The sequence below is a fragment of the Ruditapes philippinarum genome, unplaced genomic scaffold, assembly GCF_026571515.1.
Source record: "Ruditapes philippinarum isolate M1 unplaced genomic scaffold, ASM2657151v2 ctg73_1_1_1_1, whole genome shotgun sequence".
Classification (NCBI taxonomy): domain Eukaryota; kingdom Metazoa; phylum Mollusca; class Bivalvia; order Venerida; family Veneridae; genus Ruditapes; species Ruditapes philippinarum.
The window spans coordinates 455,045-479,211 of NW_026857427.1; the positions used below are offsets into that span (position 1 = coordinate 455,045).

A 24,167-nucleotide genomic window follows, 5' to 3' on the forward strand; every position below is an offset into this window, starting at 1 on the left:
ACGATCAGATGATTTCATTAAATAAATTACTTTTTGAAGAGCAATCTGTCATAAAAACGTCTTCAGGTAAAGTAATATTTCAACGTATTTAGCAATGAGCGCCCAAAGAGCACTTTATTTTCTTGACTAAATGAAATTTCAAGACAAAAACTGCCTTTTGTACTTCACAGAAAATAATTCCAAGTGCATCTGTGAAAGTGAAATTTAAATATTCAGCTCCGCCTACCTGTTCCTCCTCCCTCCACTCATTCTCTTTGATGTCAAGCTCCTCCCTGGCTTTCTGCCAATCAGCTGTGAGCTTGTGGATATCGCTGGTCAGTGATTGGTTAGCTGCTGTTGCCTGGTCTAGCTGCTCTCTCAACATGGCATTCACATGAGCCAGGCTCGCTGACCTACAGGTACAAAATAATTTCATTTCATTTTCTTACTAAATGTACCAAAATCTTAGTTGGTCTGTTATCAGGGCTGCCAACAACAAGAAGTGAAAGCAGAAGAACTTTTCTTTAGGGGCTAAGGGGGCCCTACCCGGCCTCCTAGCAGATCCAGGGCAGTGCTTTGGCGCAGGACATTGGGGCAAAGCTCCCAGATGCTCCAGGGTTTTATTATAAATAAGTTATAAATTAATATTTCATATAGAATTTTCTTAAAGGGTAAAAACTTTATAAAAGTGCGCAAAATTTGCCCTTTTTACTGTTTACATATAATAGATAAAGGCATGACTTTAGACAAATTATAAGTATACATATATATGCAAATCAGTTAATATGCTAATGATATGTAAATTACCTCTGTTGCTCCTCCTCCAACTTGATGAGGGCCTGTTCCAGGTCTGTGTTATGATCAGACTCAGCCATTCTTAGACGGGCCTCGGTACTGTCCAGTCTATCGGATTGACTCTGTAACTTGGAGAAAAATAAAGGGAGGTAATAGGAGAAATCTTAAATGATTGATATTTTCTTAATATTTCTTTAAGATAAAACCCAAGCTTTAACATGTTTAAACATATTTTTTCAATATTATTTGCACTTACAGTTCAGCGTGTGAAAAACATCAAAGTAAGGTATATTAATAAACACAGTATATCACCAATATTCAATCATCATTACTGCAAATAGTTTTAAATTAAATCTAGTGCACTTCTTTGCATTTCCCTTTTATTTAAATACAATTTCAAAATCTTTAAGCTGTTATATTAGCTAACTTATATGCCTTTGTTAGAAGAAAAAATATCGAAATTTAACATTGGAAAACATAATTTGGTCTTGATTTTTTGTCATCATTATAATAAAGAATAAGTACAGACTTGATGCAATAAGAAATATATTTTTTACTGTTCTACATTTATATACATATAGCAAAATACTTTTCTTAAACTTTAAAATTATAACAAAGATCGAGGGTTAAAGAAATTTTCCTCATTTGTCATTCTAAGTTTGTCTAACAGCCTGTAACCCATTGTATAAATGTTTGTTAATACATGTCCTGTGTAAAATAAGTAAACAAATCTTATACAAAATTTCAGACTGAACTTTACAATACATATAAAGCAATTTCGAAAAGACTTTTGATTCATTATGTACCTCATGCAAAGATTTTAATGTATAAAACAAAATGCAAAATGGAGAGACAATCATAATAGAAATCTCTGGGGAATAATAAGTTTTAATAGTTTTTTTCCCCATTATTATCCTTTATTTTTCACCTAAGATATACAACAAAATGAAAAGACAATAACAGATAGCTCTGGGGAATACGGCAATTTGTAATCATTACTTTCAAAAAAGTATTCAAGGACAAAAAAATTAAATTTATATGACCATAAAATAAATGCGTATATAAATTTCTTTAAATTATATGTATCGTAATTTATTAATCAATTTCATTTTTAAATCATTTTTAGATGATGACCAATAAAATTATTTAACTATCAAGACGATAGACAGGAAACTAACATCTAATCAATATGGCTTAGAAAAAGTAACAAACTAAAAACCTAGGTAAAATTAATTTTTAAGGCTGTAAAAGAAACAAATTTTGTTTAATTCTGCAAACAATTCAATGAAATTATCTAACAGACGTCTATTTTTGTTTCTCTTCTTACATATTAAACAATAAAAAGACATGTTTTACTTGAATTAGTCATCAAAAATAGCAACCAGTGCCCATAAACTGTTGCATCACAGCCTGAAGAATGTTAGAAACATTGAGTGCAGAAATTATTGTATACCTTCAAATTTTATTAGAAAATTTCCTTCGCAGACCACCGCAACTTACGATTTACTTAAAAATACTTTACGCCAATTGGTAAAAGGTCAAAGAATAAAATATAACAAATGCTGGCAAACAGACATGGTAAAAAGACTTCTAAACATTATATAATATCATATGGACCACTGGACAGATTTTAACACCATAAAAATAACATTATGACTAGGGGATTAAAAGAATTACAATAAATATGAACACTTGTTATAACATTAAGTAGAAGCTAAGGAACCATTTTTAAAAATTATTTTTAAAAAAACCCCAAAAAACAAAAAACTTGAAATTTCAAAATTGCCAATAAATTTTTATTTAATGGAAGTAATTTTTCATATACTTGTTGCAAACACTTTAGTTTTTATCCCAAAAAAATTTATAAACTAAAAAATAATAATTAATTATATTAACTTAAAACTGCTAGCAAAAACTCACATCATATCTATCGTCCCAGGAATCCATGCTGAGTTAGCACTATTTCTCTTTAAAAGCACTGTTACACGTTTGAAGAGGTTATTTCCATAAATTATCAACCCAATATTAATCCAATATCAGTTCAAAGCAAGTAATATTTATGTACTTCATGAAATAAACTTTTATTTCGACTGAACAAAAAAATCGAAATTTATTGCCAGGTTTAACGATATTGAGATCATGTATTATTTAAGAACTGATAAAATGCCTATTTGCCTCAGTTAACTTTTCAAGTGTGCATAATATTGCATGGCCGTTAATAATGGTTAAGCAATATTCGAAATCATAATGTGAGAAAAACTTTTTTCGTTACGCTATTTCAGCTAAGCTTAAATGGATTATTTTTCACACAATACTTACTTTACGATCACATAATACTATTTAGTTAACGTTCTCGTAAAATATTAATCAATATGTTTAATTGTTTGTGAACGCAATATATCAAAAGATATTCTGCACATAACATTGCTTTATAAAAATGTTCTTTTGGTAACCAAGGTGTTCAAACAGAAGCGCTTCAAGTCAATAAAATATTTTTGAAGTTATCCTTATTTTCATTATAATTCTCATGCATTGACTCGTTTTGTACACTGAACTCATTAGCAACATTTTGTGAAATGAAATTTTACTATAATATTTTACTATTGTGTAAATAAATACAACTACCAGCATTTCCTGTTAACAAAATACAGCTTACTGACCACCAAACAAGTTTATTTACTGTTCTGGACAAAAGAAATTTAAACCAATCTTTTCAATTTCAAAATTCATGTTACAGTCTTAAATAACAACAAAATTCAACAGTTTAAGTTCATTATTACAATTCTGTTAAAAGTTTCTTTTCCTTTCAAATGTTTAATTCATTCATTACAACACTGGACCTGACACTGTAACAATTGTGAAGTTAAATGCTATCAGTTAAGAGCCCATCCAATCTGCATATTCTAAGTCTGACAAGGCTCTATGATACTATAACCTGACCAACTCCCTTTAATACAATGCCTCTTGAAAAAGACTGGTTTAACCCCTTTAACTTTGGAATTAAATTAATTGTGTAATGAATACAAATCATTTTTTCCATATTTTCTTTTATAATACAAGCTGCACAGGGCAACTTCAGGGCATTTTCAGTAGGTTGATAGTTAATATATAGCTGCTACTGGCGGTAACAGATTCTATGCATTAAACCTGAGTGCCGACTAGAAACATTAGGCTGCACATCCATGCTCTTACTGTGCACAGTGTCTGTTATTCAGTCAGTACAAATTTTTAAATATTCCGGAAAAAATCATTCACGGTTGTGTCCAGATTGAAAAGTGGACAAGTCCATTTAACATATAATAGGGTGGTAGGGGCTCCAGAGGGAATGATGGACAAGTTCTGATTTAATATATTTAGGGTGGTAGGGGGTTCCAGATTGAAAGATGGACAAGTTCATTTAATATATTTAGGGTAGTTGGGGCTTCAGAATGAAAGATGGACAAGTCCATTTAATATATTTAGGGTAGTTGGGGCTTCAGAATGAAAGATGGACAAGTCCATTTAATATATTTAGGGTAGTTGGGGCTCCAGAGGGAAAGATGGACAAGTCTATTTAATTATAATATTTAGGGTGGTAGGGGTTCCAGAATGAAAGATGGACAAGACCATTTAAAATATTTAGGGTGGTAGACCTTAAAGAATCACTAAAACATTAAAAGGTACCTAAGGAACTTTACTTATTGCCTTGAATTTGAAACAATTTTAGTTCTAATAGACACTTGTCTATTAGACAAAGTTTGGGGACTTCAGTATCAAACAAAGAAATCAGAGAAACTAATAGTATAAGCATTGTCAGACGGTATGACAGTGCCGACTGGTACGTCCCTAGAAAGGTGGCAATTTAAATCTTCATATTGAATGTACTTGTATGAACAGCAATTTTACAGGATATTACTCTTTTAAATCAATATCAAAAATATCTATCATACAAGAGCTGTCCGTAAGACAGCGCGCTCGACTTTTTTATTGCTTGCCAATAAAAAAAGTTTTTGCAGTAAAAGGCAATACAAGAATCTCTGTATTTTTAAAGTGAACAATGGCCATGAGCATTAAGATATTTAGTGAAGAATTATTTTACTGAATTGTGTGATACCCTTGAACACTGCAGCAAAGTTTGAAATGTTTAAGTCAAAAGAGGGCTGGTAAGAAAGAAAAAAAAACTGAGTTGAGCCTTAAATAAATTTAATAGTATTAAACCCACTTTGAGAGAATAAGGTATTTTTACGTCACTCAGAACACCTTGGTAAATGACATAATAACATAATTTTTCAAGAAATCTATGCCAAGGAAGCAGTATATTTTTTGTACTTGTATTTTTGATACCCTTGAATATTACAGCAATGTTTATATGACATAATTTATGGTAAAGTGAACAAGTGGATAGGAATGAATTTTTTTAGATTTTTTAAGTTTTTAGTGCTTGCCTATAATACAAAACATTGACAGTTAAGGGCCATAATTCAAATAAAATCTTTGACAGAATTACCTTCTCCTGGACATGTTTGGGAATCATGATTGTAAACAAGTATTCCAACTTTCAAATTAATATCTCAAACAGTTCAGTCAAAAAGTGGACTGGTACTAAAAACTTAACCAAGATTCTAAGTCGATAAAAGGCCTTAATTTTTAAAACAAATCCTTGACAGAGTTACCTTCTCTTGCGTACAGATGGGGGTAATGATGTGAAATAGCATTAAAAGTTTCAAAGCAATATCTCAAAGGGTTAAGGCAATAAGTGGATTTTACCCATATTCAATGTATTTTCTAAGTCAAAAAGGGGCATAATTCTGTCAAAAACCTTGACAGAGTTATGTCCTCTTGTCTGTTGATGAAGGTCGTGATGGTAAACAAGTATGGTCAGTTTCAAAGCAATACCTCCAATGGTTTTGAAATAAAGTGAGGTGGTACAAAAAACTTAACCAAGCTCAATACACTTTCTAAGTCAAAAAAGGGCCATAATTCTGTCAAAAACCTTGACAGAGTTATGTACTCTTGTCTGTAGATGGAGGTTATGATGGTGAACAAGTATGGTAAGTTTCAAAGCCATACTTGTAATACTTCTGAAATAAAGTGGGGTGGTACGAAAAACTTAACCAAGGTGTGACGCCAACGCTAACGCCGACGCCGGGGCGAGTAGGATAGCTCCCCTTTTCATAGAAAAGTCGAGCTAAAAACTAAACTTGTTCGGGTAATTCAGATATATTTGATAATATAATTGTATTGGCATTATGAATTCATTTTTTTTATAATTCAGGTAAATATTTGTATAATGATTTATGCATTTCAAAAAAGATATTTGCAACAATCACTATCAGATGTGTAATTTCATAACCCTAGAGTGGCTTTATTTATTGCTGTTCAGTATAGAGCTAAAGGAGCCTCACGGTATCTCCTTCGTTCAGAGTGCTAGGCCAGCCTGTATCCTTCGTTCAGAGTGCTAGGCCAGCCTGTATCCCTCTTTCAGTCGGACTAGGCTTGGTGTACTTTTGAGTGTTGACTACTCTATTCTCTAATTTTTAAATCAAGACCACTCATATTAACAACAGACTACTAAATTCGATTCATTATAATCGTTATAAAACACTAAATCAAGGGAGGTGAATTGAATAAGTAAGCGTTGATACTTTATAAATCAAAACAATAATTCTTTTCAGAACTTTTCATATTTAACACTGAAAAACTTGTAGTAACTTCTATAAAGGAATCTTCAATTTTAAGATGTCTACATAAAAATATAAATATTGATAAAAAAAACAATTTTTCAGAAATATGAACTTTTCATAATAAACTCTAATAAACTTGACTATTATCTTCTATAAAAGAATCTTCAATTTTAAGATGTCTACATAAAAATATAAATATTGATATAAACTCTTAACATTAGTCTCTTCACATGTTTCTTAAGATTTATGTCAACGCTAGTATTTTATTGTGACACAAAACAAGATAATTAACTTATGTTCTACTTTGTACGACAAACAATTAGTTTTAAGACCTAATCTCTATATATACATTGCTTTTTTATTCAAGTTCATTCTTGCAAACAATACAACCCGATCCAAATACAGTTCTTTTTACAATCAATATATAGCTTGAAAATTGAAGGACATATTTGTACATTCATTAAAATGCAAATAACAATTTCGCCCCGAAATCGTAATCGGACAAAACTTTAAGCACTTACGCAATGTATATCTTAAGAGGTTAACATCCGAATGTCATTGAAATAAAAAAGAATATGCTTAGTACATAATTATACATGTCATACTAACTTTAAATCAAGAGGAAAATATTTTCATTATATTAAACTTCTATGAAAAATAAAATCAACATTAAGAACAAAGATCAGCCGATTCAAGCACATTTTAAGGAGAAGAATGTAATAAATACTCACACCACGATTATATCTATTCCAAGACATTTTTTAATTCCTTTTATTCCATTCCTAGGTCAGTTACCATGCAAGATTACTAAAAAGTTGGCCAGCTCTAAGCAGTAAATCCAAAAAATCCAGAGGTCATGTAAAGTAAAAACTTCAATCGATTCCTATTATAACGCCTTTAGAATACGTATAAACCCTTTAACTTGTTCTATAACAATGGAGTTAAGATTCTTATCGCTGACGTTACAGAATTGAATTTTACAAATTTGTACACCGTATATATATATATTTAACCAGCCAGTACGATAAAGAATATATCAATATAATGGCTATATCGGTTCACCGATACAAACTTTGCTTAAAACTTTCTTAATCAGGTGTTTCAACAGGAGAAAATCCTCTTATGAATTAATTTGTATTTAACGCCTTTAATTGTATGACGACGGCGACGACGATGTCATCATAATTCTATCATGATAAAACTGATTGTCCGGGGTATAACACATAGAAATATGTGTTTAGACTAGTCAAAAATAATCTATAGTCAAACTGTTTAAATGTTTGTTTTAACATATTTAAATCTTTTAAATCAATATTTTTGAAGAGTAAATTCTTTTTTTTAACTCTTCTGCATAGTTTTGGGTTTGAAGTTTATATAACATAGATTAAATATTTTCATGAAATGTGAAAATAACATGAGACAAAATTAATTTAAGAAATGTGACAAAAAAGTGTTCTAATTATTTGAGCATACTTAGATGTAAGCCAGTACTTCTTTTTTTATTCATTTTAGCTAATTACTCATTTTTAGAATAATAAAAAAGTTTTTAAACATAAACTTTTTTTATTCTAAAAATGAGTAATTAGCTAAAATGTTTGTATTAAAGTAAAACAATTTTATATCTAATAAACTTTTTGTCCTTAACTGTTTGAATACTTAGAATTTTAATCTTCTACCCTTATAACACAACAAGAAGTACAATATTAAAGAATACATGACTATGTATTTATTTTTTTTAGGTTGAGTTTTTAAGTCAAATCGACAATTTTTTAAGGTCATAATTATGGCAACTTTCCAGCTTAGAGTGGTGACCCCTCCATGCATTATTTCAGGTACCACCAGTCCCTGACTATAAAGTTATAATGAATTATCAGATAAAAAAGTTCACGCAATAACCCTGTAACAAATTAAGCTTTATTTCAAACAAGGATAACAATTAATCACATAATTATACATGTACTAGCGATAATTACCAAAAATAGAACACAATAACTAAATCCCTTGCATAATAATCACCCGAACTTGAATGTAACTGCAAATTTTCTTCAAACACTTAAAATCATGTAATTATTACTAAATGTTATAGATAAATCCTGTAAAACTTGAATTAACAATTTGAATTCAAACTTACTTAATATATGATTTAAATATCAAACTCCATTATGAATGCAAGGAATAATACATATAAAAAATCTAATTCTGTTTAGGTTTTCTTAAAATTATCTTTCTTTTAATATATACAATGCGCTGGTTTTAATAACTGAAAATCATTCTGAATTTACAAAGCAAACCACAATTCTCAATTGAATTCTCCCGACATTTGAACAAAAAGGTACACCAAAATGATCGAACTAAAACTTGGCACACGTTTTTTTAATTAGGGAATATTGCAAATAAATTGTTTGTCCGTATCAATTAAAAATACACATACAATCCTCTATCGGCACTCATTTCTTTAAATATGAAGCAAAAACTAGTGCAGCCGATTTAATTGAATATTTTTTTCCCCTTTAACTCTATTATAGACCTGTCTTTTAATTTGTACAATATAAAATTGATTAAGTCTTTCATGCAGCTCAAAATCTTTCTTTCAACATTCATTTTACCTAATGGAGTCCGAATTTTTTTTTTTAAATAAAATGAAATAAATTATGAATAATGAACATAGTAATTATGCATTTTACTTGTGCAACTGTTTGTATAAAGTCCATTATATTTTAGAAAAGATTATACTGACAGTTAAGGAATATGAGCCGTGTCACGACAAAACCAACATAGTGGGTTTGCGACCAGCATGGATCTAGACCAGCCTGCGCATCCGCGCAGGATCCATGCTGTTCGCTATCAGTTTCTGTACTTGTAATAGGGTTGGTAAGCGAACAGCATGGATCCTGATCAGACTGCGCGGATGCGCAGGCTGGTCTGGATCCATGCTGGTCGCAAACCCATTATGTTTGTTTTGTCATGACACGGCTCATATATTTTTTTAATATAAATATCGCATCTGACCCTAAATTGCTCTTTTACAAAAACAAAATTGCCACTTTACTATTTAGTTCTGCGCTTATCAAAATAATTAAATCAACATTTTGAAAAGAAATCCATAAGAAAACGGAAATATTAATATATTAATGAAATGAATGATTTTTTTTTTCTTCTTTAGAAAATGCAAACATGTGGTGAATAATATTTTAATAATGAATCAAAAGTTTTTGCTTATATCTGAAACATAGAGTTTACTACATGGCGATCGATAGCAGAGTGCGTAAAGTAATGAAATTATTACAATTATAAAGTTAACAATTTTTTTATATATATTTCTTTTGGTTGGGTTTTACTTTGCACCAACACAGTATAGGTCATTATGGTGACTTTCCAGCTTTACTGGTGGAGGAAGACCTCAGGTGCTCCTTTATGCTTTATTTCAGGCAAAAACGGGCACCTGAGTAGATTCACTGATGTTCTGAAAGTTACCTGGAAAGTCAATATCTAAGATAGAAGACTCAACAAAAATGTTACATTTATAATTAATTATGTCTTTATAATTGCATTTTTTATAGTCTAAGTTTCATGCTTACGCACGTTCACCGACTTTACAGCTATTACCCCTGGTCATCGGGCTACTGGTATCTATCTATCAATCTCCCTGGGGAGTCTTTTAGCTCCGCTTATTGCAGCCGACACTTTGGCGCAACGGATTTATACCACCCTCGCAGGTACCCATTTACACCTGGGTGAAGTGAAGCAATCGCAGGTAAATTTCTTGCTCAAGGAAATTAGCAGTGCTCCTAGTGGGGTTCGAACCCGGGACCTCTCGATCCCTAAGCGCGCGTCCTACCACTGGACTACTGCTCCTACTTTTCCTTTAAGCAATAAGAGAGATTCAGAGACGTAACTTGTGTAATGATGGAGAGAATTTTCTTGTACCAGTTTGCTTTATAATATTCAAAATGTTTAACTTTCATTTTGGACAAGCCAATTTTTAATTTCAATTTCACAGTATAAATTTGCAAGTTTGGTAAAGCCTGTTCAAACAGTGCAGTTTATAATGCAGACTGGCCCACATAGTTCTATCCTGGTTGCAAAGGCTAAAAAATTGCAGATTTAGTATCTGCATAGAACGGATTAATGTCAATATGCTTGTATTTCAAAGATCATGTCTGTACTTAATGTAAGGGAAAAAAATGGGGGAAAAAAACACTTGCTTTATCTAGAATCTTCCTTGCTGAGATAAACATAATTCAATGATTTACAATTTTGAAATGTTTATCTTAGTATAAAGTTTTAAATTACAAGAGTGATGGTAAATATAAAAGAATGTTGTTTTTTTTCTTCTATAAATTTTTCAAATCATTGAAAATCTTAGCAAGGGAGACAACTCTAGTAATCCTACAACACACACTGTAGCATTCAGCATTTTCACTTTATCAACTATGATAGATGGTTTTGTTAATCCTTTCTGAGAAACAAACAAGGGTTGTTCCATAACTTTGTGACAAATTTTATTGGAAGCTTAATTTTAAAGTTGGCTGTACAATCATTAATTATTCATACAATAAGTTCATATCATCAATAAATAGATTATTTTTCATTACATCAGGTCATCTATAAAATATTTACTTTTATTACTTTTAAATTCTCATTATTAAAATAAACTTTGGTCTGAATTCCACAGGCAGCTTTATTGGGATTCGAACCTAAAACAATGAATGTAAAATTCAGAAACTAAATTAGACAGCCATGGCGGCTTTTAATTCATTAGATAAATAAAGTGAAAATGCTGAGATTATCTACTGACTATCTACCAAAACAAAGTCATGTGATAAATCATCTGGGTATCAAAACAATTATCTGGGTATATTCATGGCAAAGTCAAGGTCAATGTGCTCAAGGACACAAGCGAACGTGTCAAAATCTCCATGGCAACCCATTTTACTCACTGATCTCCGATCCCCACTAACTGAGCGCTCCCTAGACCACCTTGTTGGCGTTGAATCTCTACCCCTCGAAGGTTCCGATACCCTAGAATTGTCTGGCTGAATACTTTCAGTATTGCCAGAGTTGGACTCCTGCTCGAGCTCCGTGCATTTACGTTTGTACTGCAGGACCTATCACATAATAATGGAAATAAGAAAAATGTGCAAAAAATATACAAGGAAAACCCAATGCCATGCTTTAACGTGCTTTTCTCTCTATATACGTTGCAAACTGTGAAGGTTTGGTGCAGATGATAAATTCCATATTGTCTTTTTCTTTTTGTATTTTTTTTGTCCTTTTTATTTAAAGTTGATTTAAATGGAACAGATTTAGCTTTTTTATCTGTCCGACAAAATTTTTATTTTTCTTTACAACAATATGGAAGATATTCAAAACTGCCACCACATGCAACCTTCACCTAGGAGCATGACCTCTGACCCTAAATGCCCTTTGACCTTACCCTCTTTTCAGAATCGTAACGTGTCCTTAAATCAGCATAATCGACCTCTAGGTCTTCCACTTTTTTCTTATACTGAAGAACCTGTCAGAAGCAATCCAAAGTATTTGTTAGTTTATAGCGGTTACATGAAATACACAGACATCATGGTTAAATATAATATATAACACTGTCTCTTGTTTAACATTAAGCTCTCATACAACTTAGAGATCTATTCCTGTTATAAATAAATTTTCAAAAGTTTTCACGAGCAATCGAATTTGCTTCGAGTTTGATATCATTTTTACCAGTACTTCCATATTATAGATATGAAATATTGCCTTAAATTAAGTTGTAGTTTGATTTTTGGTGTTTTTTGTTTTTACTCCAAATATTAAATCTGTCCTTTATATGAGAGTGGTTGTTAAAGAAAAGAGAATGTTTTAACCACAGAGAATACACTGTTGTTAGGGTATGAGTACAGAGACGAGATTACAGTCATGTCTACAGCATTTAGGCCCTATTAGTACCTGCCATCTAGGCCCGGGCCTGTGACCTAGCTTAGGTAGTTACCTTTTTCTCTGTGTCTCGTTCCATAATTTCCTTAAACCTGAGATTATCTTCGAAGTCTGTACATTTTTTCTTGTATTGTAAAAGCTGCAAAGTGAATCAGGATTAGAAAACATGACATGGAATGTTAAATCACAGGGAATTTCACATAGGTAATAAAACTGGGTTATATAAGACAAGTTTCACATTTAAATTGGATTATTAAAATTTAATACAATGTGATGTGATGCCGCTCTGAGGCTCAAGGTTATGATCTCTGTTAAAGGAATCTTTACATCTCTCTTTTTTTCATTTTTTAGCATAAACAATTTTAAAATCTAGTAAGTTGATTCAAATAACAATTTTAATTTAATCTTTCTATTACATTGTATATATATTTATCATTTTGGCTATTCCAGGGGAAGTAACTCCTAAAGATTACCAATACTTAAAGACACTGAAAATCTACATCTTTTTTTCTTAATTTGAAACTTACTTATTTGAAATTTACCCTTAAAGAAGCACAAAATAAACAGAAATAAGTTAGATTACTATTTTGGTATGTCTTTAACAACAGGTTTATTGCAGAATAACTGTTATACTTAACAATTTTATGAAACTGAAAAATTTTATTTTTCCTTGATTTTTTTTGTCAAAAAAATTTGTGATAGATAAACTAATTTGACTCCTTGACATGCACAATCAAAAATATGGGTAGATATTTACAAAATAAAATATAAGCTAATAAAATTTTAAACAAATTGGGGTGAATGACAAAAGGGTTTCTGAGAAATTAATGTCTGTAGCAAAATGCATGATAAAAATGGTCATGCAAATGACTGTGTAGCTATATGTGAATGATGAACCTTAATTGATTCAAAGTTGTGTCGTAATTTGGGTCTTCCCTCAAATGGGACTGTTGTGTAATTATAATGGTAATCATCAATAGTGGGGAAGTTGTGTAGAAATAAAGGTAACTGAATTGTATGATCCAGTTGAAATTGGTTTGAGCCCTTATAATTAAACTATTGTAAATAAAATACTTTCGCCACACTGAGCTTTGAGTCGATCTATATGGCAAGCATAATTATGACATTTCCAACTGTGCAAATGATTTTGATAGAACGTTGTATATCATGAAGGTTTCTGTGAATGATCAATTATGATTGTGCATTCAAATGTAAGAAAATATTTATTTTACCTGCCACATTGCAAGGTGAGCAAAAAACTAAACATGAATTAACAAGTTTTGTAAACTGTTCTTTTAAAAAGTTTTTTTTTTAAATGTCTACAATATTCCAGGACAGTACAGAGATGAAGTACTAATAAATCTTTAAGACTAATAATAAATCTTTAAGACTAATAAATCCATGAAGACAAATATACTTTTTTCTTACAAGTATTTCAGTTTTTTGTATATTTTTTTTTGTATTTTTTTCCCATAGTTTCTTTTGAATACATAGTTAAAGGAGACAATATTGCATAACTATACAGTTTAAAAGATCTTATTATTAACAACCTGATAAATATGTCTGATTTTTATAAAACAAAATACTTGTAATAATTCAGGATCTATTTACCAGTAATATAAAAATTATATCGTGGGCAAGACTTCAAGATGACATTTGCTTTAAGTTTTATAAAAAATGTGATTTACTTAAATCAGTTCTTCTTACAAGTTAACTTATTTCCATTTCATTAAACTACAATCATGTATCTCGAAAATTCTTCTTCAAACTATATACATAACTTAAACCTATTACATTTTCATGCATGGGCTCATAGCACACCCAGACATTTTAATTCATGTTTTGTCTTAGAGGAATTAAATTCAGATTAAATTACGAGAAAGAAAAACTTTTAAATGATATCCCGTTACCATTAACATAGACCTGAAATACTAGATCTTCTCATTTTGTTTTAAAAACATTTGAACTATGCAATCAGTCTTTTGATGGGGAAAATAAAACTTTCAAAATCATAATTCCGAGACTAATGTCTCGACAAACAAGTAAACATTAAGTAACATTACTATAGACTTAAATGATACTATTAAAGCTAGTTTAATGTATGACAGACACTGATTATTACCATGTCAAGGAATAACCATGTTAAGTAAGTTGTAACTAAGGGAGGCTACTCTGAGTTTTCTGATTGAGGGAAGTTACTCTTCCCCTTAAAAAAATTAAAAGAAACAAACTTTCATTAAATTTAAAATTTGTGAAGAAAGATTTCTTTGAGTTTGTGCATATATATCTTTTTTAAACCACTATAGGTTAAGAATAAACATGTTATTTCACATTGAACATTGGGATATTATAAGGGCGGTGAAATTATATACTGGTAAATCATGGTTAACTGGTTGAAAATATATACTTATTGGATTGATAATTGACATATTAATTGATAATTGACACATTTATGATATTCTACATACAAGTAGTATGATATTCAACCTTATTAATTAACAACAAGAGCTGTCAGTAGGACAGCAACGCTCGACTATTCTTTGTGCTTGATAGTAAAAAAACCTTGAAAATTTTCTAAGTTAACAAAAGGGCACAATTTTTCTTTAAAACCATGTTACAGTTATAGGCCTTGAAGAAAGTCCTATTATGCTCTCAAAGAAGAGTATAAAATTTCAACTTGTTTCAAAGCCAGATGTTAATAGAATATGAAAATATCTGAGGTGGTATGCAAACTTAAATGTAAATTCTAAGTCGAAAAAGGGGCATAAATCTGTCAAAATGCTTGATACAGTTACCTCCTCCTGTCTACAGGTAAGGGTCATGATGGTGAACAAGTGTACAAAGTTTCAAAGCCATATGTCAATGGACTTTGAAAATATTTGAGGTATTACAAAAACTTTAACGTAAATTCTAAGTAGAAAAAGGGGCATAATTCTGTCAAAATGCTTGATACAGTTACCTACTCCTGTCTACAGGTTAGGGTCATGATGGTAAACAAGTGTGCAAAGTTTAAAAGCCATATGTCAATCGACTTTGAAAATATTTGAGGTATTACAAAAACTTTTACGTAAATTCTAAGTCGAAAAAGGAGCATAATTCTGTCAAAATGCTTAATACAGTTACCTCCTCCTGTCTTCAGGTTGGGGTCATGATGGTGAGCAAGTATGCAAAGTTTCAAAGCCATATGTCAATGGACTTTGAGGTATTACAAAAACTTTAACATAAGTGGTTACGCAGACGCTGACAAATAATAATACAGTCAAATCTGTGTCACATTTAAATCACTTAGTAGATTAAATGAACCTTTTCGTGCATTATCATCTACACAGAAATCAATGGTATGATACTACGTACGTCATCACATTTCAAAGCATTCTGCAGGTGCGTGATGTCAAAGTATCCAACAATTGGAAATGCCAAAATAAAATGCACAGATTTGACTGAAAATAAAACATAATATTATTAGACTCTAAAGTCAAATACATATTTCTAGAAATGATTTTACCTTGGCTTGTAATTTTTGGACTAGTTGAGCTTGACGAGCCTGCCCGTCCTGGTACGCCTGTAGTTTACGTTTGTAACTGGCGTGTTCCTCTTCTAGCTTCCGTCTCAAGTCAATGTTTTGCTGAAGAAGAGGTTTTGATGTCGAGTCACTGGCGTCTAAACTGTCACCCCTCAACGACTGTTCAAGCTGATAATGAAAAAGAAAAGAAAATAGTTAAGAATCTCTCTATTCAGTACAACTTTTGTACACTTCGGCTGAAGATAATCAAGAACTTTTCTAATTTTGAACTCAAATCTCATATGCGTAACTAAGGTTTCACAAATATGGTTTCTTCAGCATTGTATCGGCTAGAATCTGAGTCAAATATGTTAAACTGGAAAATATGTCATCATGACACAAAATATGATAAATCTTGACGAAGAAATCAGTAGTTAACCAAAACATAATATAACACATGCATGAAAGTGAAGATAAATGAATAAATCAACATAAAGAAATTAAAGAATTTAATGAAGTAATGTTTTGAAACTCCATAACTAACATTTTCTTTGAGGAAAAAAAAGGAACACTGAATACAAATGAAAACTAATCCATGAATATTAGAATAAAATTATTATTGTATAATATATGTACATTGTATATATTCACTCACTAAAGCATTGTAGATTAACACTACTCTAAAATTGTATTCAATGAAACTAACAAAAGCACTATTCAAACACACGCTTTAAATGATTTATTGTAAAGCTTAATATTTATAATAAGTTTTAAATTAATTGATCAGCATGCAAAATGCTAAATCCCTTCTACCTGTGAACCTGTACTTACAAAAATTCTCTAAGACAAGTTCACACATTCAAACATTCACAGTGATTACAGTTTCACTCCAGATTTTCACTTGTAATAACTTTAACAATTCTTCACAACCCTTCCTATAATTCTATGCAATGACCCTCGTAATATCACCCTAAAACTTAACCATTGATTTCAAATATTTTATTTATTTCACTGGTTATGTAATGCTATTGAAATTCTTATCAAAAGTTTCAATAATTTCTGTAAATTGGATGGCAAATTTATTAAAACTTTTCTTGCCTAATATTATCAAAGATCTTAACATAAACATGCTATGTATTATAAAACCCTTCTTGCTTTGAAGTCAAAATAACAATTTCTTTTCAATTTCCCAAAGCCCCTCAGACATGCTAAGTAAAGAAGGATATTTTTAATTTCATTCTAATTTCAAATAATAAAGTCACCTGTTATGATTATAAATTGTTTCGTTACAGACTAATATTTATGTAACCGTTCAATGCTCTACTGAGTAATAAAATTCTAAATTAAAGGCAAACAAACCGAATAACTTAGTCTGACTTAATTCTAATGTTCCTTCTCATTTTGCTTACAGTAAGTGTGAAGATAATTTCCACTCAATGCGAGACATTCTTGTTATGTATGTGAGACTCCAATGCTTTAAGTTTGTAAACATCTTTTAGTTTAAACTCCTATGCTTTTAAAGTTTGTAAACATTATTTAGTTCAGACTCCAAAAGATTAAAGTTTGTAAGCATCTTTCAGTTCAGACTCCAATGCTTTAAGTTTGTAAGCATCTTTCAGTTCAGACTCCAATGCTTTAAGTTTGTAAACATCTTTTAGTTCAGACTCCAATGCTTTAAGTTTGTAAACATCTTTTAGTTCAGACTCCAATGCTTTAAGTTTGTAAACATCTTTTAGTTCAGACTCCAATGCTTTAAGTTTGTAAACATCTTTTAGTTCAGACTCCAATGCTTAAAGTTTGTAAACATCTTTTAGTTTAGACTCCAATTCTTTTAAGTTTGTAAGCATCTTTTAGTTAAGACTCCAATGCTATAAATTTGTAAACATCTTCTAGTTCAAACTCATATGCTTTATGTTAGAAAACAATCTTTTAGTTCAGACTCTTATGCTTTAAGTTTGTAAACATCATTTTGTACATTTTCCATTATCTGAGTGCCCTTACTGCAAACCCTTTCTAACCCCCTAATCAAAATAAAGTAATAATTAATTAATTAATAATTTACAAATACAACACATATGTTGTAAGTCTGACCAGGCTCTAAAATACTGTTGGTAGCATTTTGTTATAGAAATCCCTAATAATTTTAAAATATATTTGTCCATATTCAGAGATGGGCAATTCCATTACACAAATTTATCAGATTAAGAATTAATAAGTCATTTGACGGGAGAATGTTCTAAATACATTGATTCTTCATAAAAATGAGAGCCTTAAAAGTCATGTTTTATATTGTGATTGACCACTTATAAAATGGTTGTTCAGCATTTTTTTTTGGCAGATTGTCTTGAAATAAATAATGAACTGCAAATAAACAATCAATATATTATACTTTACTGTGTGTTACAATTCAAACTTCATACAAATTGTAACATTTCTTTACTTCAGGCCAATTCTGATATAATTAAATACCATAATGCATCCATGATATGTCTAAAGACTTAAACGCGACATGTCTCAAATAAATCTTTTATAGCGCTAACACATGTCAAACTACAGCTTAATATGTTTATTCACCATCTTAAATATCTAAAATCTATCAGCCATTGTTTACAATAACAAAGCCTATCTAGTATAGTATACAATGACAAACAAACCATCTGATATAGACATCTTTACAATCCTTATGTCCTATAAGCACAACAGAATACTGATGGACAGTGCTCTACAAAAACTATTAAACATTTAATAAGTGTTTACGTGACCTCGTTCAGCAAATATTACTTTATTACCTCCCTTTATCTCCAATTACAGCATAATTATTACCTCCCTTTAGTATTAAAAAAAACAACCTTTTTACTTAAAGTTTCATTTTTTCTAATTGTTTAATTATTTCTTTTCTTACTGCTTAAGTTCTTAGCATGTTTTTTTATATTCTCTCTTAAAATGAAATAAAAGTAGTTGGTACTCTATTACCTCCCTTTAAAACTTCAAATTTAGAAACTGTAGCATTTTCCCTTTAGTTTAGCTTTATAATCATTTGTATAACAAATGTTGCAAGTAATGGTAATGATATTTCACAAATATCTTCTTTTAACATTCAATGCACTTATAATGTTTTCTCTACTAAAAATATATAAGAATCACCTCCCTTTAAATGAAACAGAATTATCTACCTTTGTTTAATATTCCTGAGGCAAAGTAAATACAGTACTCTAAACAATTGTAATAAGCTCTAAATAACACTAAAAAAACTACAAAAAGCCAACCTTGAAAAATGCAGATTCATTCAATGTTCATGCAATGCCAAGAGTAAAGCATAGAAAAATATTAAAGCAAAATTTCCCAGTTCTTATCTAAACTTTACACAGCTACAGTAAAATGAGTTTAAGCAAACATTTGTTCAAGAAAGTATTGTGTCCTAGCAATATTTGATATCCTGTGTAATGTATGGAAACATTTTAGCACCCTATTATTAGAGTTCTGGAAGTAAACAGCAGAATGACGATGGTATCGAAAATTGTGTCAACTCAGCAGTTTTAAATAAACAGTGAAAACAAAAACAATTGCCATCATTGGCTAGAAATCTAAAACCACTGCTTAACTTAAATCAAAAGAGTAGAGTAAAAATATTCCACAATTATGCCAATAATTTTTACACAAAAGAAATCAGCTTAAAATTTATGTAATTTCTATTGGAAAATTAAAGTACAAAATTTAAAATCATTGCAGTGCAAGTTTATCAAATGTACTTATTATTTATACAGGACAATACTGTTAAAAGCAAGCTTTTGAATGCAAAATTTAATGTGCTACTTTATACTTAAATCTACTGTTCATGCATTTTCATTAGTTGTTGAAACTAACAAATAAATATAATACAAATTCATTAAACTTCTATAAGGCATAATAATAATTATAATAATAAGTGTTGTTTGCAGCTCTATGACCTCAAAGAAACACATCTCAAATGTAATACTTTTTATTTATACTAAAATACATACATATTAAATCTTTTAAATTGTGTTAGGAAAACTTCAAAACTTTCAAATTAAAAGCCCCACACCTCCCAAAAAATTCCCTTTTATATATGCCTATCCATTTGTAAAGTATAAAGTACTAAACATTTCTAACGCAGCAAACAAACACTTTCTTATTAAGGCCTATTTGATATATCAAGTATATATATGTATATTTTTATTCCTAAGCATCGGCTTGTGTGGACAACTCACTGTGGTACTTTCATTTTTAACGTCCCTTTCTCCGTTATTGTTATATGACCATCTCGCCTGAACCTGATAGGTACGAGACGAACTCGATACTCTACTAACGGCAGACTTATTAAGTTGATTCTCCATGTACTATTAAATAACAAACAATATATAACAAATATTATCATAACTATACTAGGAGCTATAACTATAATTTTCAGAAAATATAATGGGCATGTTATGACAAAACATTCCATTTGTCTTTGGCAGGAAATCAAAATTTACAACCTAATCTGAACTGTGCTTTAAAAAAAGCATAACACATTAAGTATATTATTTCAGTTTAAGATAAGAAGTCCTAAACCAGGGCCTTTTTACCCTTCTTTGCTGTAGCCTGTATCAGGCTACTTCCCCAAGCCAAATTACACCCTTTTTTCCCCAAAAAACAGTCTAAAATTCCCCTTCTGGCAAATATTTCCCCTTTAACTGAAGAATAAAACTTGTTAACAAACTATCTTGTTTATAAATAGATAATTGTTTTGTCCAATGAAAGCTAATAATTCAAAAACCCAATAGAGGGATACCTTGATTTAATACAATTGATGTAAACTCAGAGCCTCAGTCTGAGTTTGCAACTTTCTAAAAACAGCATGGGACATCCCTGCTGCCTTATTTTTTAGTGCACATGTGATTTGTTACGACAATATGGCGACCGATACAATGTCACTAATGTAAACAATGTCACAGAACAAGAAATAAATACGATTGAGTGACGTTTGTAATTGTTTATTAAAAATTGGATGAATTGATGACCTTGTTAATGAAAGCCCATGTGTCCGAGTAGCACAATATGCCCAACTGTCTGAAATAGCGAGCCTAGCACATCAGTGCCAGTAATACAGTGTAAACTGATAATAATGTACCCTCTGAATCAAACCAAGAACCCTCACATGACCAATGTAAAATACTATAAATAGGAAATATGAGTTAATATAAAGGGGCAATAAATTGATCTGTAAAAAATGTTTTTTACTCCTGTTGGACAGAAGGCTTAGTACAATAGTAAACCTTAAATGTGACTGGAGGAAGATATGCAAATAAATTATGATATTTCCCCCCGAAATGTGTGGAAATATGATATTTTCCCCAAAAATGTGAAAATCACGCATTTTTTCCCCACAAAAAGGGCTAGGGCCCCTTCCCCAAAACTAGTGAAAAGGCCCTGTAAACATAAGCAGTGACTACCCCAAGTCAACAGTGACTATAGAGCATTAGGTAAGCCTGACCAATCATACTGTCTGACCAGTCTTGGGCTCTTTTACTTTTTGACATTAAATTTTGATGTATAAAATCCCTTCAATTTACAATGGAATAGCTGAGACATTGGGAAATAATTGATCTAACCATGTCTTTCTAATTTACATCATATTTTGTTTAAATTACACAAATAAAATGTATAACAAGCCATTTATAATATCACAGAACAACAGTTACTGTTCTTAGTAAATTTAAGCACCTGGTCAGGTTTCCCAATAATTACAAAGCTGCTGAAAAAGTGGCTGCATTGTTTACTTAATTGTTTCAAAATCTGTACTCTCCATATTTGAACAACTCAATTTCCCTCCCTTATTGTTGAATAATCACCCCAAAGTAAGCAGAATGTACCCAAAGGTACACAAACTTAGGTAATGCCCAGTAGTTTATCACAAATAATCTAAACATTTGTGTAACAATTTCATAATCAGCAGTACTCTAACCTGGGAAAGTTGTTCCGTTAAAATGAAGTTCAATTAAAAATCAATCAATATTATACAAACAATACAAACTAAACAATGCCACAGTAATGGACAACATGTCAGAAATTGGCTCAAATCATTGAATCTAAGTTAAACAATCAGGCTCTAATCAACTATGATAATAATGCCTATATTTATAAAAGGAAGTCACGTTTTCTTTCGTGATACTGTCAGGGTACAAGTAACTACCAATATTACAGTCTTATAATTTACTGTAAATAGACAAAATGTTCTAAAAAATTCATAAATTTTTAATCAATGTTGACATATTAAACATTTATCAGAAATAACAAATTCTTTATTCAGTAACAAAATTGGACTGCAAGGCATTATCTGTTAAAACATGCAATCTTGAAAAAAAAAAAAAAGCACACCCCAACAACAACAAAAAAACAATATTATCTCAAACTGAAATCAATACAGTATAATCCTATAAATCTATATTTACCTTTGATTAGATCTCTTAATGTGACAAGAAAATCACCAAGAACAATTTACGTTCAACTTTGAACTTTTCAAAAATACCGGACCCCAACTTCCTCAAGCAGAAAAAAAGGCTTGCGTATGCAATTTACATTTCTATTAAAAAGAGATCTACATTGGACAAACATGGAGATATTGCCAACTTGACGTAACTAACTTGAAAAGAATGCCAAACTGTACAAATCAATAATCTGAATCAATACAGTAATCTTTAAATCACAATAGCGAAATGAAAACTGCATTAAAATTACTTAATGTATCTTAAATCCTATCAACAGACAAGAGGGCTGTTCATCGTACGAGGGCCCTCTTACTACCATCACAGCAACCTTAAATGTATCCAAATCTTGTATAAATCTTATATTTTGATATATGGCATTTATAAATTGTTTCCTGACAGTTTTTTAGCTGTTGAATGGTCATGTTAAAGCTTTAACATTTTACAAGAACGCAAAAAAGTATCAGTGTTGAATCCCTTAAGCACTTTACAAAGATGTTGAAAAACTACAATACGTTGGTACTCTTCAGTCTCAAGAAAAACTGCCATAAAATCGTAAAATCTTTAACATCTCTTAAGCACTTTTCAATGATGATAAACATAATAATACTCTTCCTGAAAAAACACTGTCTTAAAATCTTTAACAGGCTTATAGTACTTGTCACCAATGTCAACTTTCTGAATGATTTCTTCGATTTTTTAACTTACACTCCACTCCTTCACTTCAAAGCAGGGGGCACATCTGGACAGGATACCTTTAAATTTCCCAAAATAATCAAAGACTGTTCTTAAAGGATGAAAAAATGAAAGCCTCTAGATCTTAAAGAGATAAAAATTATTGAGTTTGAAAACCAGTCTAGAATCAAATGATCTGATTGGCTCTTTAAACAGATTAACATTGAAATTAACCAATTAAAATGCTGCATTCTTTGACTGGTATGCAAATATCAACTTCAAAACTCTGAACGAATGCTTCCCTACTGATAACAAAACAAGTCTTGATAACCTGTGATTGTACTAAAAGAGACAACAACATTGTGGCAAAAAACAACAACATTATGGTATGCAACAGAAACACAAAGGTTACATTAATTGAAACAAAAAGAAACAAAGTTATACACTAACATTGTCAACTCTTTGTCTCACCAGCCCAGGTCGAGGTCGGTCATCTTCCGGGTCAGCAAGGTCAATGCTTGCCCCTGACCTTGGTGACAAAAGATCACTTTCTTTCAACTCTATCGCAGAGTCTGCCAATCCGTCCGAGAGATACTTGTCCATGACTAAGAATTTGCTTCACTTATTTTAACTTCTATGCTTTAACAAGTAAAAATCTATAACTATTATGTAGTTCAGTAAAACATCATCCCTTTCGTTACACAAGCTATATAACTTTGTTTCCTCAGAACAATTCCTTATTTTTTCACTTGATTTAGAAATATTCTTTCATACAGTGTCAAAGAGGGAACAAATATAAGACAAAAATCAGTTACTAGTGCATGTATTCCACCATAATCAAACTCTAGAACGATATTTTAAATGCCTCAAAACTTCATACACTTTGAGAATTATCCAACTTAAGTCCAATGTCTAAGTTCCAATGAAAAATATGCACTTAATATCTTCTTTCGCTCCAAATCACAAGTTTTTTCGAAATACTGAAAAAAATGTCTTATTTTTGCTACATATTCAATTACGATCGTATTTCATCTTTTAAGCTGAAAATCCTATTGATAGGTAAGAAGCATTGTAGTATGAAAAAAGATAATAACTTGCAATTTTACGCTACACAACTACATTAAAGATGAAATTTAC

At 30.8% G+C, this 24,167-nt stretch overlaps 1 protein-coding gene across 17 annotated transcripts in view; it reads right to left on the reverse strand.

Moving 5' to 3' along the window:
* The window catches only part of LOC132749724 (rootletin-like), a 77,038-nt gene that overhangs the window by 42,868 nt on the left and 10,003 nt on the right, over positions 1 to 24,167 (reverse strand). For 4 of the 17 annotated variants that reach the window (XM_060739613.1, XM_060739612.1, XM_060739606.1 and 1 more), the window contains exons 1-5: positions 23,481 to 23,648; positions 15,874 to 16,059; positions 11,378 to 11,545; positions 787 to 902; positions 227 to 392 (exon numbers count right to left, since the gene is read on the reverse strand). In XM_060739613.1, the coding sequence (XP_060595596.1) occupies positions 227 to 392; positions 787 to 902; positions 11,378 to 11,545; positions 15,874 to 16,059; positions 23,481 to 23,633 (789 nt within the window). In that variant the 5' untranslated portion in view covers positions 23,634 to 23,648. Of the gene's footprint in view, positions 1 to 226; positions 393 to 786; positions 903 to 2,694; positions 2,737 to 7,168; positions 7,408 to 11,377; positions 11,546 to 11,874; positions 11,956 to 12,423; positions 12,508 to 15,873; positions 16,060 to 20,099; positions 20,229 to 22,322; positions 22,441 to 23,480; positions 23,649 to 24,167 lie in introns of those variants that run through there. The other 13 variants (XM_060739610.1, XM_060739607.1, XM_060739616.1 and 10 more) reach the window with 13 other exon arrangements.